This window comes from Microcebus murinus, chromosome 18 (assembly GCF_040939455.1).
Source record: "Microcebus murinus isolate Inina chromosome 18, M.murinus_Inina_mat1.0, whole genome shotgun sequence".
Taxonomy (NCBI): Eukaryota; Metazoa; Chordata; class Mammalia; order Primates; family Cheirogaleidae; genus Microcebus; species Microcebus murinus.
Genome location: NC_134121.1, coordinates 20973882 through 20992172, shown reverse-complemented (window position 1 = coordinate 20992172; position 18291 = coordinate 20973882). Strand labels below are relative to the sequence as shown.

The window sequence follows — 18291 nt, the reverse complement described above, 5'->3', positions numbered from 1 at the left end:
GAGGAGCCCAGGGAAGCTGGCTGCTGGGGCAGATGGCGCTTCAGAGTGGAGGTGGCATGGAGGCCACAAACGCCACCTCTTCAGCCACAGATGTTTGGGTGTTGTTGCTTGAAGGTGCTTATGCTCTTAGGTCAAAACGCTCTGAAATGTTCTTTACAGTGAGTCACACAGTTGAAGACACTCATGAAAAATCAGTTCATCGTTACACAACACTGATCGAGTTCTCAGATACACACTGAGATGAAGTCAAGAAATACTTTTTAATTCCTAGAAGTTTACAGTTTCAGAAAGTTGGCTGGGTGCGGTGGCTCACACCTGTAATCCCAGCACTTTGGGAGGCCAAGGCTGGAGGATTATTTGAGGCTAAGAGTTCAACACCAAGACTGGGCAAGACAGTGAGACTTTGTCTCTATAAAATATTAGGGAAAAAAATTTAGCCAGGCACAGTGGTCTCCAGCTACTCAGAAGGCTAAAGCGGGAGGATTATTTGAGCCCAGGAGTTTGAGGCTGTAGGGAGCTATGATGACGCCACCACATTCCAGTCCAGGCAACAGAGCAAAACCCTGTCTCAAAAAAAGTAACCCTATAAGCTAAAAATGACAGTGGGAGAAATCAGAATATGAGCTGTATATTTGATGATAGTTTTGTACCAATGTTAAGTTTCCATGGTGTGATAATGAAGCTATGGTTATGTAGCAGAAAATCCTTGTTCTTTGGAAACATGTTAAAAGTATTTAGGGTGAATCATCTGGATGTCCACAAACTCTCAAGGTTTCAACCAAAAAAATTATATACAGATACGTAAATAGCATGATTATATTAACGCGTTTACATATTTTACATAATCCATCAAATTATATATATTACATATGCAAAAATTAGATATGCATCTAATTAGAGCCACCTTCTGCACACATTGGCAAAATGTTAACAACTGATGAAACTGGACTGTATCTCTGACTTTTCATTTGAAATTTTTCAAAAGAAAAAATTAAGGGGAAAAAAAAAAAACTTCTAGCCCTCAGCCAGGGCTGGGAAACCTCCAGTCAGCCAAACCTCCCTGGTGACCAGAATAGCTTATCTTCCCTCTCCCTTCTGGCCTCTTCTCTCCCAGCTCCTCCCTTTCCTCTAAAACCAGGGAAAGAGCCTGATAATTTCATTAGCATTTTAAAGACAACATGCCCACTATTAGCAGGATGAGAAAAAAGAGCCAACGTGCAGAAGATTCAAGTTCTAGGCCTGGCTGCATCCTCATGTGCTGTGGGTGAGCTCGAGTAAGCCACAGAGCCATGTGGAGCGCACCCTGCCAAGGCCCAAGGTCCTTCCAGTTCCCTCACTCCCTAATTCTACGCCCCCAAGAGGAAAACATTCCCTTAGTTAGAGAAAAAAAATCATTTTATTTTATTTTGTTCAGCCATTCAATAACAAAGGAAATAGAATGCTTTTCTTTTTTCCTTGACTATGTCCAGAAAGACCATGCAAAAACCCAAGAAGGCAAAGGCCCAGGGACTTGCCCCTCCTGTTGGGGTCCCACCCATCCTGGGGCTCTGGGTTCCCCCAGGGCACCCACCTGGCTCTTTCCCCAACTTGGCTGAGAAGTGCTCTCCCAAATCACTGCCTGGCCTCATCACGACCCCTCTCTCACCTCTGCCCTCCCAACCTCAAATGATAACCTGAAGAACTGGGCCTCAGGATCCTGAGAGATCTTCTCCTTGCCATCTGTCACTTGGCAGTGCCTGGGGACCCTGGGACATTACCTCCATGTCTCCACGGTACTGGGGTGCATCTCTCCTTTTGCTGTCCAAAGGCTTCTGGGGTTAATGGAGGTCCATCCGGTGCTATGGCTTAAATACCCATTAACAGGTCCCCTTGTCATGCCTGGGGGTGGCAGCTGCTACCAGGTTGGGGGAGGGGGCAAGGGAAATAATAATAAGGCAGTCAGACTGCCTCACACCAGTTTTATCTCTACTCATTTTGTCACCTCATTACACACAGGGCTGGGAAAACACATGCTCAGTTTAAAAGCTCATTGTTGACATTCAGGAAATGAGCATCCATCTTCCCAGTCACCAGAGCTAACAAAGGTCAGGCTGAAGGGATGCCTCCTGCAGAGACGTCACCCACAGACCGACATTTCTGAGCGTGGACCCCAGTGGGCGCGATGAGATCCCACTAGACACAAGGGAGCTGTGTCACTGATGAACGACCTTGTGCCCACCCGGGAAAGCAATTCACCCCTCTGCTCATGGCAAACCGTTTGTGCCAGGTGTCTAGTGAAGGCCGGCTTCGTCTAGTCTCCATCCGGGTCCCTCCGAGGAAGACGGCAGCGTTCTTTCCTGAGAATGCGATGTTGCCCAGTTAAGCCCAGAAATGGGCTCCCCACAGGAACAGGGCGAATCCACACCACCTGCTGCGTGTGTGGAGAAACAGGCACTTTTATGAGGTGTTCGACTCCACACCCACGCCTGTTCTGTGGAACACCACAAACCTCAGAGGACAGCGAGTTGGCAACAGCTCAGGGACTGGACAGGAAAACGGGCACAGCCGGAGAATCTGTACTGCCCAGAGGCTGATGCAACCGCACCACAGCCCGGGCATCTTGCAAAGGGCTTTCGGGCAGTCGGGTTACGCGGGGCCCCGTTGGCTGGATGTGGTTGAGGGGCAAGACTCCACTTACAACTTATGTGTGTCAGAGTGTGCAAACCTCTGCCTTAGAGTGAAACCTGAGGGATCCCAGAAGACCCTATGTGATGGGAATATCTGGGTAGAGTCCCGGCCCTCAGCTATTTTTGCACCATCATTTCAACTCCTGTTTTCCTAAAGCAGAGAGGCGAGGGCTCCGGCCGGCCGCTGACTGAGTCGCGCGCCGTGTTATGCACCCCCCCCATTTTAGAGCCGGAGACCGTGAGGCCCAGGGCAGCAGATGTGGTGTTGGGCATAAGTGACACCAGAGTTACCTTCTCAAGAAAAAAGTGACTGCGTAATTTTCCCTTTGGCCATGTAGACATCTTTAGAAAAAAGTCAAGTCATAACCATATCCTGTTGATTCATTAAGCCAAATTCAAACTAAGCTTCTTCAGACAGCCCCGCCTTCCCTGTTTTCTCAAATGATACAGTTTGGCAAGTATGAAGGAGAAGGAACGGCCACAGACCGGCTTAATTTCTGGAATTACCTGCGTTTCTCTCTGCCGGGGGACATCCAGGGTGATTTGCAAGCCTGCTATAGGAAAGAGCTCGACCCATGCCCCTAAACCTCCGCCAGCCACGCACCCCCCTCCCTCAGTCACCTCACCCATTTGTGAAGCTCTTGGACATGCCTCTCCACGGTTCACCAAAACGCCCAGACAACTCTAAGAGTCCCCCAAGAGGAATTTCTGCGGTCTTGCCCATTCCATTAAAATGTCATTGCTACTCCCCGCCCTTCGTCCTAGTCTATGTATTCCTCAAACAAGGAGACTAAAGAAACGGGTTTGACTGTCCTGTGCTGGTAGTTACATATCTGAAATGTCCTAGATGGATCACCAGTGTTGAGGGGACTATGGATTAATTGTGAAGCAGTTTCAATCGGCTCCTCTGGGAAAAGAAAAGAAAACCCATGCCCAAAATGGCTGGCCCAATTTGCACAAGACGGATAAGAACCTGCCTCTCCCCACCCCACCGTCTGTGCTAGGAACACTTGAACTTTTGGGCTTCAGTGGCTTCACATAAAAGCAAGTAATGGGACAAAGAGTTAAACCTGGGTGTTCCCGCCACACCTAAAACCCCAAACACTCACGCTACCCAGGGTTCCCTTTTGTTTCACGAAACACAAATCCCAATACTGCCTTCTTAGACATTTTTCCCATGTAACTGAAGGCAAAACACATTAAATATTTGATCTCGTCTTACTATGATGAGAGCTAGCAGGCTCATAAATAATCCATTGACCTGGTTCATTTTTCTGGACAAAATTGATCATAAAAATACATACCCACAAGTCTTTGTCATGTCTCACTCCTAGAATTTCTACCCCTCTCAAATTCTTTAGAACCCCAACTTGAAAAGGAACAATTCAATATGCCAAAGACTCAGTTCAAAAGGAAATCTGCTCCTTAACTCCAGAGCTAAATCTGCTCTTGAGCTCCAGACAGCCTTTTCAAAACAAATTTGAATGCACAGGTTTTCCAAGAAACTGATGGCTTTACGCGTCAACCACTGTGGAAGAAACAGCCGTTGGAGCTGGAGTTTTGCACACCTGAAAATGGCCTGGGAGGTGTCGGCGCGTGCATCAGCTCTGGCCGTGAAGCAGCCCCAGCGCACAGAGACGCGCCCGCTCAGGTGTCACTCCGAGAGTTCTCTGGACATCTGGGCATTTGTGTCAACCAGAACGCTCCCTGCACTAACGCCTTTGCATACAGCCACCTGCACGCGGTGGCAGCAAAGTAAAGATCAGACAGAAATCCTGGGTTGAAACAAAAGCAACTTTTCCCGAAGCGCAGGACGGCACTTTGCTTAAGACCCTCTTGACAGGGTCTTCCTCTGGCACTCCAGACGCCGCGAAGCCCCCGCACGCAACACACAAGCCCCCCGCAGCCCCCTCGCGCGCCCCGCGCCCGCCGCCCGCGCCCGCTCTTACGCGGAGTGGAGGGAGCAGGAGGCCGAACGGAGCCCACGGGCCGGGCGCGGCGCCGCAGCTCCCCTGCGCGAGGGCGGGAAGTTCTGGCGAGCGGCGCGGGGAGCGCCCGGAGCGAAGCGGGCCCGCCGCGGGGCGCGCGGGGAGGCTGGTCCCGGCGGGGGGCGGGGCGGCCTCGCGCCCTCGAGGCTCCCGGCGGCCGCTGCCTGTGCCGCGCCGGCGCCCGCGCCGCCCTATTTGTACCCGCCGCCCCCCACATGGTCTGATCTGCAGATAGCCGCCGCCGCCGCCGCCGCCGCGCTCGGGGCATCTTGGCGTCACTTCGGGGCGCACGGACTTTATGTTTCGCCGCGGCCGCCGCTGCTCCTGGGCTGGGGAGGGGGCGCTCGCCCCGGAGGGGCCGCGGGGTGGGGGCCGTGACCCCCGCAGTGGGACGGGACGGAGCCTCAACCCGCGCCCGCCCGCGAGGGGTGCAGGGGGGTGGGGGCCGTGACCCCCGCAGTGGGACGGGACGGAGCCTCAACCCGCGCCCGCCCGCGAGGGGTGCAGGGGGGTGGGGGCCGTGACCACGCAGTGGGGCGGGACGGAGCCTCAACCCGCGCCCGCCCGCGAGGGGTGCAGGGGGGTGGGGGCCGTGACCCCCGCAGTGGGGCGGGACGGAGCCTCAACCCGCGCCCGCCCGCGAGGGGTGCGGCGGCGGCAGGGCCGGGCAGGGCAGCGCAGGGAACCCTGACTTTCCTGCTCTTGACCTCTGCGGGGGCGGGGAGGGGGTGCCGCGCCACCCACAGGTGTGTGTCCTCCCCCCACAATTACTCCCCAGGCGGCATTTAGGTCTCTGCTCAATGTCGCTTCTCTGGACCCCCGACAACGCCCCGGCCCCGGCTCGAATCCTGCTTTATTTTTCCTCCGAGGACCTGGCCGCACTCGGCATCCCACGAGCCTACCCCGCTCCACCGCCGGCACCGGGGTCGGCGGGAGGGCGACTGTCCAATCCCCTCGGTCCCTGAGCCTCCGACGGCGGCTCGCAATACATGCTCGCAGAATGAATGAATGAATGAAGAATTCTTTCCCTTTTTGTCAACCAACCAAGTGCAAAGCAGTATCCAAAGAAAGCATGGTGGTGATGCGCAAAAACAGATACATATGCCTGTGGTGTTGGACCAGGGCTTGGGGGACAATATCGGAATTACCTGAAACAGTTCAACAAGACCCTGTTGTTTGGAATCATGTGTTGTTTTGATATTTTTTTAAAAAAAACTTATGTTTAAAACTGAATTTAGGCCGGGCGCGGTGGCTCACGCCTGTAATCCTAGCACTCTGGGAGGCCGAGGCAGGTGGATCGCTTGAGCTCAGGAGTTCCAGACCAGCCCGAGCAAGAGCGAGACCCCTGTCTCTCCTATAAAATAGAAAGAAATTAGCCAAACAACTAAAAATGGAAAAAATGAGCCAGGCACGGTGGCGCCTGCCTGTAGTCCCCCAGCTACTCCGGAGGCTGAGGCAGGAGGATTGCCTGAGCCCAGGAGTTTGAGGTTGCTGTGAGCTGACACTCCAGCACTCTGGCTGGGGCAACTAGACTCTGCCACAAAAAAATAAAAATAAATGAATTAACATTATTACATTATATTTTCACTGAAATTATTTTATTTAACATTTTAAAAGAATAGATGCAGTCCTTGCTTTGGGCTGTCCCCAAGGCAGCGACGAGAGGGTTGGGCTAACCAACCTCCCTCTCGGGTAAGGAAACCAGGAACCATAGCGAAGTAGGGGACAGAAAGGAAATATTCACAGCAATTAAGAGTGCGCAGCTCCAAAGAGGCTGCAGCCCCTTCGTACTTGGAAGGCCTGAGCCGGGAAAACTGAGCGGGCGCCCCGTCCGCGGAGGCTGGACCGAGTGGGAGCCTCGGGCGCGGGCGCGGGCGGCTCCCCACGCGGGAACCGGAGCGGGGCTCTGGCGCCACCTGGCCGCCAGGGCGCAGACTGCAAGGAGAGCCGGCCCGGGACGCGCGGCCCAGGCGGGCGGGCTGGCTGGCGCGGAGGGGTGGGGGTGGGGGTGGGCGGCAGCGCCGGGGGCCCCTCGCAGGCAAATCCCCGGGGGCAGGGCCCGCATCGAGCTGCCCCTCGGTTCGGACGGACACGGCTGTCCGCTGCCTCCCGGGTCCCACTGCGCCTTCCTAAATGAAGGTGTGTGCTCTGTGCAAACGAGGGGCTGCAGGAGCGGAGGGCACAGTTTCCAGGAGGGGGCGGGGCGGGGCGAGGGGAGCAAGGGGACTGCGCAGGGGACCGACAGCTGAGCGAGGCAGTGGGGTGGCTTAAGGGCTTGGCTGAGGCTCTTGTCTCCACCCCGTCTGTGCCCCACAGTATCTCAACCTGACTTCTTAACACCATTCCGCAGCGTTGTGAACTTAACCTCTCCACTCTGGGCTTCTTTCTGGACTCTTTCCAGACTAATATCCTGCCTGCCCAGCCCTCCCCTCCCCCTGGCACGGCCTTCCTCGTGCGGGTGCTGGCCTAGGGGGCGGGCGTCCCCTGGCCCCGAGTTAAATCCCGGCTCTGACCCTTTACTGTCGCGTGGGCTGGGCCGAGTTCCTTGGCCTCAGCTCTCTGGCCTCCACCTCAGCACACCAGCCTCTCTGTCCCTGGAGCCTCTGCCTCGCGTCTGATCCTCACCGCCACGACCCCAGTCTCTCTCCCGCGTCCTGCCGCCCTCCCTTGCCTGGATCCCCGGCGCTGGCGCCCTGTTCCCGCTGCCCGTGGAGCGTCCCTGTCTGCCCCTCCTGGCCTCCGAATCGGCGTGGGAGGGGGACAGACTTCGTCGTCCGCCACCCAGGAAGGGGCAGCCCTGCACCTCCGCACCCGGCCGCCGTGTGGCTCTCGGGGCCTGAGCACCGCCACATGCCGGGCACGGAGGAAGACGCCCCTCTGCCCTGAGAGACGTGGGCGGTCGGGAGAGGGGCCGTACTGAGCCGGAGAGGCACGAGGAAAACGGTGTTTCAGGGATAGGGTCTGATGGCTGTGACCGGCGCAGGCTGGGGGTGTGGGGGTGACTGAGGCCAAGGTTTCCTTCTAGAGCACAAATGCCCGCTCGATGGAGGGTGGCGCCAGGGCACGCTGGGAAGAGACGCAAGTCAGAAACCCAGAGGGGACCCGGGAAGCTTGCTGCTGTTTGGTGCATGAGGAAAGCAATGGAGATGTCAAAGGTGACAGGACCCTGGTTGGCTGGGAGGTGGGCCCCAGGCGATGATGGTGCAGCAATGCTTTCTCCTTGTTGCACTAGCTCTAGCCCAGAAATAGGGCCTGCGGTGGGCTGCAGCATAAACAGTCTTTCCCACTGAGAGGCAAGGAGCACATTTAAATGTTTATCCCCTGCCCGACAAACACCACCAAGGAGGCTGACCCACTGCGGAGCCAGGCCTTGCCCTGCACAAGCCCTTGGTGCCGTGTCAGTGCTGCCTCTGCTCTGTGTACACATGACGGAAGGAGGAGGCCCACGCGCCTTGTGGGCTTTTTCTCAGGCCCAGGAAAAGGCCACAGTGTTCCCTGTCCTTAGAGTGTCTCCTTGCTCCATCCCTTTCAGTCACCCCTGAGCCCCCGCCCCCCACTTCCTGGATGGGCATGGTTTTGGTGACTCTGCAACCATGTTCAACCACAAACAGAGTATATAGCACCTCCCAGGCAGGATTTGCTGTCACTGTGAAGCCTGGGCTTGTCCCTACAAAAGTCCCATAGGAGCTACCCTGCAGCAGTCCCACCCTGGCTCAGATGAAACAAATAAAGGGAATTTGAGGACCAGCCCTTTTGGGGGTGCCAGGGTGAATGTGTGTGGGTGTGGGGAGGAACAGGAGGTCAGGCCAGGCATAGCCCTAAGGAGGGCAGAACACATTGGAAGTAGGTGGATTTTGTCTTTGGTCACCTTTTGCCGGCTCCTTCTCCCCATTCCTTATGAGCCTACTGCCTGCACTAACAAACCCTCCTCCCTACACATGGGCCCCACTGACTCCCACCTGCTCCCCCCACACCCCCACGCCCTCTCCATTTGAATTCCTGTTATTTCAGTTTCTCTCAGTCAAGGATTATGGAAGTGGTCTTATCACACCTGGCCCCATGATTGCACCCCCAACTCTCCCAGGAGCATCTGTTGGGCAAACATGAATGTAATAATAACAGCTCAGCTTACGTAGGCTCCTGCGTGCCAGGAACGTCTACCTGAGTGCCCTGCTGCTTCCACTGCCCCATCTAGATGCAGAGATAATTGCTTAAAGTCGTGAACTGTTTGTCAGATTAGCATTGATGTAAGTTTCTGTTGCTGCCTACACTTAACTCAATGTGTGTTCAGACTTCACGGATAATTTGTTCTAAAGAGGGGAAAGGTGGATGGAGTAGCTGATGTGGAAAAGCCCGGCTTAAGGGATGCTCACACAGAAGGAGAAATCGGGGTGTACGTGACACCCTATTCTTTATTGTGACCCCTCCACGTTCTGTTTGTATTATCTTTGAATCAGGGTTTTTGATTTTCATTTCCTTCCTACAGGATTCCCCCTGCTGACTGCGCACCCTTAGCTAAGGCCACGTTCTGGGGGATAGCTGTTTTTATCTCCCACCTTGGCAGAGATGCTGAGCCCAGGAGAAGCGCAGAGTATCAGGAAGATCTGATGTAGCACTCTGCTCCCTCTCTAGATGCCCATGTCCCCCACTAGGCTTTGAGCTGCCCAGGGACAGGACTCACCTCTCTCCATGTGTCAGCACCTAATCACAGTGTCAGCACACACCGGGCCCCCTCAATACGTGGACTAGCAATGAATAGCTAGGAAAATGCCTCTTAGTCTTACCAGACTTAGGCAGAAGGATTGCTTGAGGCCAAGAGTTCAAGACCAGCCTGAGCAACATAGCAAGACCCCATCTCTACAAAAAAATAAAAAAATATTGCTAGGTGTAGTGGTGCCTGTAGTCCCAGCTACTTGGGAGGCTAAGGCAGGAAGATCACTTGAGCCCAGGAGCCTGAGGTTGCAGTGAGCTATGATGCTGCCACTGCACTCTAGCCTAGGCAACAGAGTGAGTCCCTGTCTTAAAAAGAAAAAAGAAAAAAAATCCAGGGCCCTAGCACAGATCCACCAATGAAGTACTATACAATGGTGAAAAGGAGTGAGGCAGTTTTATAGGGGCTGATTTGGAGAGGTTCTCAAGATTTATTGTTAAATGGAGAAAAACATATATTAAAGCACAAAACAGGCCGGGTGCGGTGGCTCACGCCTGTAATCCTAGCACTCTGGGAGGCCGAGGCGGAGGATTGCTTGAGATCAGGAGTTCGAAACCAGCCTGAGCAAGAGCGAAACCCTGTCTCTACTATAAAGACAAAGAAATTAATTGGCCAACTAATATATATAGAAAAAATTAGCCGGGCATGCCTGGCGCATGCCTGTAGTCCCAGCTACTCAGGAGGCTGAGGCAGGAGGATCGCTTGAGCGCAGGAGTTTGAGGTTGCTGTGAGCTAGGCTGACGCCATGGCACTCACTCTAGCCTGGGCTACAAAGCGAGACTCTGTCTCAAAAAAAAAAAAAAGCAAAAAAAAAAGCACGAAACAGGTATTACTCCAATGTGTCAAGAGTGAGGGTGGCTGACATGTACTGAAATCTCTGTAAGCATATAGAAGACACTGGAACAGTAGGTGCCTTGCAGGGAGAGGATGGTAGTGGTGGGAGGGAGCCCACTGTTTCACTGTATAGGCTTCTATGCTGCTTATATATTTTCCATGCGTGGGTGACATTTTATGAAACTTTTTCAGAAAATTATCTTTTTAATTATAAAAGGAAAGAGAGAAAGAAAGAAAAGGAAGGAAAAAAAGGAGAGGGGGAAAGAAGAAAAAGAAAGACATTTTAAGGGATCTGAGCTTCTCACAAACGAGGGAAGAACCCTAGAGAATTCCAAGGGGCTCAGCTTCACTTTATGCCACATAGTTTCCTCCCCAGATGGAGCCAAACTACTCATCACCATTGTCTTTTTATTGCTGTTTACTGAGGAATGAGGAAAATTTTTTCAAATTTAAGAGCAAGGATGCTGTGAGCCAAGAGGTGAAGTCCAGCACTTTGCTCAGGATCTGATTAAAAGAAAAGAACGACTTTGAGAACTCAAGACACCCACTGCCTGCCCCGCCCCTGAAGCCACTCCTCCCTCCTGCCTCCCACTTCCATTCTCCTCTTTCCCGCTGGAGATTATAAAACACTCACCCGCCCTTTGGCTCTTCTTGCCCTCCATGAACTTCAAGAGAACTTGTGCTTCTGCATCTGGGGAGGTTTTCCCTTAGTTTCTTCTTGGTAACCTGATCACCCTCATCCATGATGTCGGTGGCCACTGTGGTTAGAAGTTAGTTTCAAACCAGTCGGCATTTTTCCTTCTCCAACTTTAAGCCCTTTCGCGACTATCATGACATTTACTAGACGACCTCACTCATATAAAGTCACCTTCTTTTTCAATTTGTTCATGTATAAACATCTTATTTTCCCAACTAAATGACAAACTTAGTTGCAGAGCAGGGAATTGTTTTAGCCCCCAGAGGGCTCCCCACGATACTAGACAAGCTGGAGAGGCTCTGTGAGAACTGTTTGCACAGCATACGCAATTACTTTTTGCCCTTTTTCTACCATTTGGGTAATATGCAATATAAACCCTTTGGCTGTATTTTCCTATATGTGTTATAAAATAAATCAATTACTCAGAAGAAGAAATATGAGTAGCTAAAAAAATGTACAGTGTTCCTCCTTTTCAAGTTGTATTCATATTTAATAAATTTTAAAACAGTTTTAGATAAAGGTAGTATGGAAACTGAGGCTAAGAGAGGTGAAATAACCTCTCCACACTTACACAGACTTGCCAAATGCTGAGGCCGGTGTACCTGAGTCCAGAGGCCCCGCTCGTCCCACTGTGTTGGGCTGACTGAAACCAGAAAGGTTCAAGCAGTGAGAAAAGGAAGGAGACCTTTGTGGGTTCCTCCCCATCTCTTCTACTGCCCTTGTGCATAAAAGGTCTAGATTTCACCTTCATGAAATCTAGACCTTTTATGTTAAGTGCTAAAGTAGGAAGATCTACAGGGATTTTGTTGTTGTTCTATTCGTCCCTACTGAGCAAGTTATAAGGAAGCTGATTTAGATGTTTGCATAAACTTTTAATTGACTATAGCTGTCAGGGTGTAGGGCATGTTCAGTCAGTCAGCCTACCGGTATTTACTATGAGCTAGGCATTGAGAAGACAGTCATGAGCAAGACAAAGCCCCTGTCCTTGGGAACTGACAGGGGGTACCGCCTTTGGGGAAAACAGACAACAGACACATAAATAAATAAGATAATTTCAGAAAGTGTAAGTGCTGGGAAGAAAATAGACCCTAGTAACAGTATAGAAGAGTGACAGATGTGGAGGTGGTGGAGGAAGTTGGCTCCCTAGATAAGATGATCAGAGATTGAAGCCATGACTTGGATAATGAGAAGCCAGCCATGCAAAGACATGAGGGAAAAGCTTCAGGCAGAAGGAACAGCAAGGAGGCAGAAATGAGCTTGGTGTATTTGAGGGACAAAGTGTGGGAAGGGGCTGGGAGGTTGGCAGTTGGCTGCAGCAGAGCAGACAAGATGGGCAGTAAGTGGAGTCTGGGGAGGTGGGCAGGGGCCACAGTGAGAGGCTGTGTGTTCCTATCACTGAATGTGTCCAGGTAGAACTTAAAGGACTTACCTGTCTTGGAGAAGTTTGGACTAGGTAACCCCTAAGGTCCCTGCCAGGTGAGATGCAGGGATCCTACAATTCTAAGTCAGGCACATTCTGATACTTTCCACCAAACATCCACCCTGCCTCGGCTGCCCTAACCTTCTGTACAGCAGCTGTTTAAAAAAAATAAAAATAAAAACCAACAACTGTCATGGGGTAGGTAGCCTGAGAGATGGCTCCGGAGCCCACTCTGCCCACTTCAAGTTGTGCTATTAACTAGAGCTTTTCTGGAGGAGTAAGCAATGGGAAAACAGTGAGTATTAAAATGATACTCAAGAGAGAAGAATGTGGCGGGCTTCCCATCTGCACACAATCCTGTTCCCAAATAACCACATCTGGTATGAATTGAACATTCCCTCCCTTTCTTTTCCTCTGCAGTAATGTGCGAAGGACTTGGAGTTTGAAAAGGAAAAAAAGAAAAACTCTGGCCAGTTTTCCTAGTTTTCAGTCTATTTGTATCATAGAAATGATACAAGGAAGGAGGAGTCAGCTTCAAGAGAAGCAACAATGGTTCTGAACATGTTGTCCTACATGTGAGAATGCTCATCTGGAATTACTTTTTTAAAAATCCCACTTAACAAATGACTAACTACAGCCACAGTCGGCAACGATGCTCACCCACACCGCCCTGGAGGGGTGGGAATCGAAGTGTAAGTGCCCTGGCGCTGCCAACAAGTGAATTAGAATTAAACTGCCTTTTGAGGACAAGCCAAAGCCAAGCAGATCGGGCCACAACCACATCCTGAAGGCGTAGCTCATTATCAGGTCTTGGCTTCTTGGTAGGGTCACCGTGACTCAGGCCGCGAACGCCCAGAGCCCAAAGTCATCAAGCTTGCCTCTGGTGACGCTGTATCGTTCAGAGTTATAGGGGACAATTCCATGCCCTCTCATTTCCTAGCTCATTAGTCACCCAAATATTAGCAAGTTCTTCCAATGCAGATCTCTGGCTAAAACTTCAGTGCATTTCCCTTGATTTTTCAGCAGAGAAAATATACCATTGTGTTTCTCTCCACTGGATCTTGATTTTATTTGAAAAATGTCTTTTATTATTTATTTTTTTCTTTTTTTGAGCCAGGGTATTCTCCATCTCCTCAGGCTGGAATGCAGTGGCATCATCATAGCTCACTGCAACCTCAGACTCCTGGGCTCCAGTGATCCTCCTGCCTCACCCCTCCAAGTAGCTGGTACTTTCTACAGGCGTGCACCACCATACCCAGCTGATTTTTCTATTTTTCGTAGAGACGAGGTCTCTCTCTAGCCCATGCTGGTCTTGAACTCATGGCCTCAAGCAATCCTCCAGCCTCTGCCTCCCAAAGTGCTATAATTGTAGGCATGAGCCACTGCGGCTGGCCAGATTATCTTTTTAATATATTGTTGGATTTGGTTTAGGACTTTTGCATCTATGTTTATGAGTGAGGTTTACGTGTAATTTTTTTTTTTTTTTTACTATTCTTATTAGGGATATATCATAAAATAATTCTCTACGGCATAAAATAGTTCACTATACCTTTCCTCTTGGGCTAATCAAGATTTCCAAGAGAACATTTCCAATCTCCTGGCTACTAGGGTTCTAGGAGCCCAGGATGGCGGAGACGTTCTGAATATAAATGCTCACTTAATGCCCTTTTGGTACTTCTCACCCACACCTCTGTTGCCGTGACCTCTAGATCATAAACTACCATATCTTTTTGGAGGATTATGAAACATAAATTGGTTTGCTTATCACTGGCTTTCTCCACAACCGGCTCAGGATTCACTTTTCAGTCATGCTAAATCTTTCGATGCCCCACCAGTTTAACAGCTTCGAATATTGTTGTCTCCTCTTATGTCTTCCCAAGCTGGTGGATTTGCCTTCTACAGAAATCCCTTTACTATCACTTCTGACAAAGTTAATATTATCTTCTATTTTTCTAATATCTGCAGCATCTATAATAATATTCTCCTCTTAATTCCTGTGTGCTTTTGTTGTTTTCTTTTTTGCAAAGAACCAATTTCTGGTTTTGTTGATCCTACGTTTAATTTCTGTGCATCTTTATTTCTTTCTACTTTCTTTAGGTTTATTTTGCTGTTGTACATTTTTTTCTTTCTAGGACAGGGTCTCGCTCTGTCAAGCAGGTTGGAGTGCAGTGGCATGATCATAGCTCACTGTAGCCTCAAACTCCTGTCTCAGCCTCCTGAGTAGCTGGGACTACAGGCACGTGTCATCTCGTGCCTGGCTCGTTTTTTTAAAAAACCTTTCTAGAGACAGGGTCTCACTCTGTTGCCCAGGCTGGTCTTGAACTCTTGGCCTTAAGGGTTCTCCCGTCTCAAGTTGCTGTGATTACAGGCGTGAGCCACCATACCCAGCTTGTTCTAGTTTCCTGAAAGATGTCAATTTTCAGCCTTTCTTACATTCTATTGTAATTTTAATATTACATTATTATTCTAGTGTCATTTTAATATTAAATTATAGAATATTCTGTAACTTTAATATTACATTACTTAATATTTTAATATTTTAATGCTACAAAATTTAAGTACTGTTTTAGCAGCATCCCTTGTTTTGATATGAATTATTTATATTATTGTTCAGGTTAAACTTCCTTTATGATTTCTTCTTAGACCCCTGAGTTAATTTCTAAACACATAGCGGTCTTCTAGTTATCTTTTAATTTTTGCTTTTAACTTAATTGCACTGTGGTCTATGATAACAACCCTTTGACATTTGTGGAGGTTGACTTGACTGTCCAGTATGTGGTCCATTTTTTAAAAAGTTCTGTGTGTGCTCAAAAAGAATGTGTAGTTGTTACACACAGTGTTCTTTTTTCTTAAAGCCTGTTTCCAGGGCTACAGTGTCACACAACTCCAGGTAGGCCATTCACATAACGGTTCACGTGAGTAACGTAGCGTGGAATTAGACAGTCTGTTTGGTTACTCAGAGTGGCCTTAATTTTGTGGGTTATTAGTATAACTTCACTAGACTTATTTTGGTTAGTATCTGCCTTTTTCCATCCTTTTAAATATTCTGAACTATGTCTCTCTTATAATCAGCAGTTGACTGTATTTCTTTTAAAAATTCAATTTGGCAATTTCTTTTTTCTGGAGCATTTAATCCATTTATATATAATTATTGACACATTTAGATTTATTTCTACTATCTTATTTTGGATATTATATTTCTATTATGCCTTTTCTTTCTCTTCCCTATCTTGTCTTCTTATGGGTTAATTATATTTCCTCATTCTATTTATTGTTGCTTGGAGACTATATCCTCTGCTTATTTTTTAGTAGATAATCTAGAAATTTTTAGCAAACATATTAATATACCAACATCTAAAGTTAATCAATATATGTATCTTCTTCCTAAATCACACAAGGACCTTAGAATATGTTAATTCCAATCACCTCCTCCCTAATTATCTGCTACTTTCATGGATTTGCATCTTATCTTTTTTTGAATACTCAGAGACTTATCTACAGTTATTTTTTTGCTCTCAATCTTTGATACATTTTAAGCCTTCCATATTAGAACACTTCCCTTCTGTTGGGGCAACTTAATTTCTTGAGAAAATGTCTTCTATTGCACCCTTGTTCTTGAAAGACAGTTTATCAAGTACAGAATTCTAAGTTCACAGCTAATTTTTTATAGAACTTTGAAGATTTATTTTGCTGTCTTCTAGCATATAGTTACCAATGAGAAGTTAGCTGTCAATCTAATTGTCTTTATTTTGGAGGTAATCTTTTTGTCCTATATGCATTTAGATCTGTTTTGCAGTTTGTGTGTCTAGAAATAGATTTATTTATCCTGCTTGGAACAGGATTACTGGCATATTATAAATACTCTGGTGAAAGCTTGAACCTTTATCTAATTTTATCTTGGAAAGTGCTGAGACAGATGATACCCTTGACAGGACTGGGAGCATTCTTGGAGAGCCAGACTGGCAGGGGGCTCAGGCACTGATGGAAATGCTGACCAGGGTGTTCTACTTACTTGCTTTCAGTGAAAACAAGGCCTGATCTTGGTAAGGTACATGCTTCCCAACCCGCCGGCCCAACAGAGCCTCACTTCCACCCCTTGTAGGGTGGAAAAAGGGTTAAGTGGCAGGGGCCCAGCCCTTCTTAAATATGGTATTTGGAAGCCCTTTGCAGAAGCCAGTGAGAATTAGTACAGGCTGGGAAGGAGCAGATATTCTGCAGAGAAGCTGAAGCAGAGAAGCCTTCTTCATTTTTTCATTTTGAAGAACATGAGTCACTTGGTTGTCTTCTTTTATAGCTTCTTAGATCAAATAAGCCAACTTATTTTCATTTAGCAAAGTGTTTTATTCAAAAGCATCTCAGCACCATCTAGCTGTCAGAAAGAATGGATCACCTTTTCCTTGCCCACCCAACCCCCAATTCCAGAGGCAGAAGTTAAACTACTTGGCGAGAGCTCCCCCTAATGATTATAATTGAGATCATGATCAGGTTTTAGCTGTTCTCTCACCCGTTTGTCTAATAAGCCTCTACTTAAACCTGACTCAAGTAGAACTGTGCTTCCCACTGTTCAGAAAAACAGGAAGGAATCATGTCAGACCTGATCAACCTCCCATTCTTGGGCTATTAGAGGCACATGAAATTACCTTGAAAGAATTGAATTCAGTGACTGCCATGTAGGAAGGACAGCGATACTGTCAGGCAGCATGCAGTTTTGAGAGCTCAAATCTTAGGTAACCCTCCCCCCACTCTACTCTAGGACAAGGAGCATTAGGTCTGTTTTCTCCCCACATACCTCAATTGCTCATCCTCTCCTGTCTTATTAAAACAGATACTGAATCAAACCTTTTTGACAGAGTTAAGACAAACAATTACATTTGATTAAAATGCTAAGAGATCCTGAGCTGTTGGAGATGAGGAGAGTAGATAGTATGACCTGATCTTTCCCCTTTTTGTTTTCTTCAAGAATATTTTGTTTCAGCATAAAGCACACTTCCCCGAAGAAGCTCCTGGAAGAGACTGGAAATCCAAGAGTCTAACTGTGTCCTATGGGAACACAGTCACCTACGTAACTTTGGCTTCAGTCCCTGGATCTGTCCTTTGCAGCTACTTCAGGTTCCACGGGAGGAGGAAAGAGCTGGAGGCAATATCACTCAGCCAAAGCCCCCATGGGGTCCCATGCTGGCAGGATAATGGGTTCCTGCTCTAACACAGCTAGCACCTCTTCAGGGACATGCTTCCTGTCCACCACCACTTCGTAGACATACTCAGAGAACCACTCATCTGTCATGCACAGGTAACCTGGAGAAAAGAACAGAAGCCTCATGAGTGCAGAGGGCAGGGGGCAAAGAATAAAAACCCTATTTGTAGTGTAAAGCAGCTTTTTATAAAATTAATAAAATTGTACTATCACTTAATCTAAATCTTATTAGCAATTCTATGAAGCAGATAGGGCAGATATTACTGTATTTTTACCAGTTAGAAAACTGGGGCTTGAAAACTGGGGTAAGTCAGTGATGTGCCCAGGTCACATGGGTGAGGTTGAGCTGGACCTTGGACCTAACGCTGTTACCAGATCCTGTGCTGCTGCTCCACTGCTCAGCTGCATTGCTGACAGTAAGTGATGACCCTTTTGCTAGTAAGTAGATGGACATACTTCTAGTTCATACAGCTGTACCTAGGAGATAAGTCTCTAGGGTCAGAAGGTAAGCATACCAGTTCCGTTCTTACCCTGCCCACCCTCTCAGCATCACTGGCTGTTGCTCTTCCTCTCTAGCACACATTCCTACAACAGCCAGCTCAGCTGCTACAGGCATCTTGATGGGACTGTCATCATTCCCAGGGAGGCACTTATTTGCAGATGATACTGTGTGAGTCAAAGGATCATACAGTCCTTGCTTTCTTGAGAGGAAATCAGTGATGAGGATCAGGCAGACCTGAAGACTGAGATATCTGCTCACCCTGTCCTGGCCCTAGGATTT

General features: G+C 48.7%; 2 protein-coding genes and 1 long non-coding RNA gene across 4 annotated transcripts in view; all 3 read right to left on the bottom strand.

Moving 5' to 3' along the window:
* The window catches only part of SLC6A4 (solute carrier family 6 member 4), a 39868-nt gene extending 35049 nt beyond the window's left edge, over nucleotides 1-4819 (bottom strand). Inside the window, exon 1 of the mRNA XM_075994284.1 lies at nucleotides 4616-4819. The gene's annotated coding sequence lies outside the window, so the exon portion shown is untranslated. The remainder of the gene's footprint in view (nucleotides 1-4615) is intronic.
* Nucleotides 4820-10478: 5659 nt separating this feature from the next.
* Nucleotides 10479-13445, bottom strand: LOC142861930 (uncharacterized). The gene is made up of 3 exons (XR_012913044.1): nucleotides 12326-13445; nucleotides 10834-10957; nucleotides 10479-10703 (listed from the first exon to the last, which is right to left on the bottom strand). It is a non-coding gene; the product is annotated as an uncharacterized LOC142861930 (long non-coding RNA).
* Nucleotides 13446-16633: 3188 nt separating this feature from the next.
* The window catches only part of BLMH (bleomycin hydrolase), a 46840-nt gene continuing 45182 nt past the window's right edge, over nucleotides 16634-18291 (bottom strand). For both annotated transcript variants that reach the window (XM_012740761.3, XM_012740762.2), the window contains exon 12: nucleotides 16634-17611. In XM_012740761.3, coding sequence (XP_012596215.2) covers nucleotides 17460-17611 — 152 coding nt within the window. In that variant the 3' untranslated portion in view covers nucleotides 16634-17459. The remainder of the gene's footprint in view (nucleotides 17612-18291) is intronic.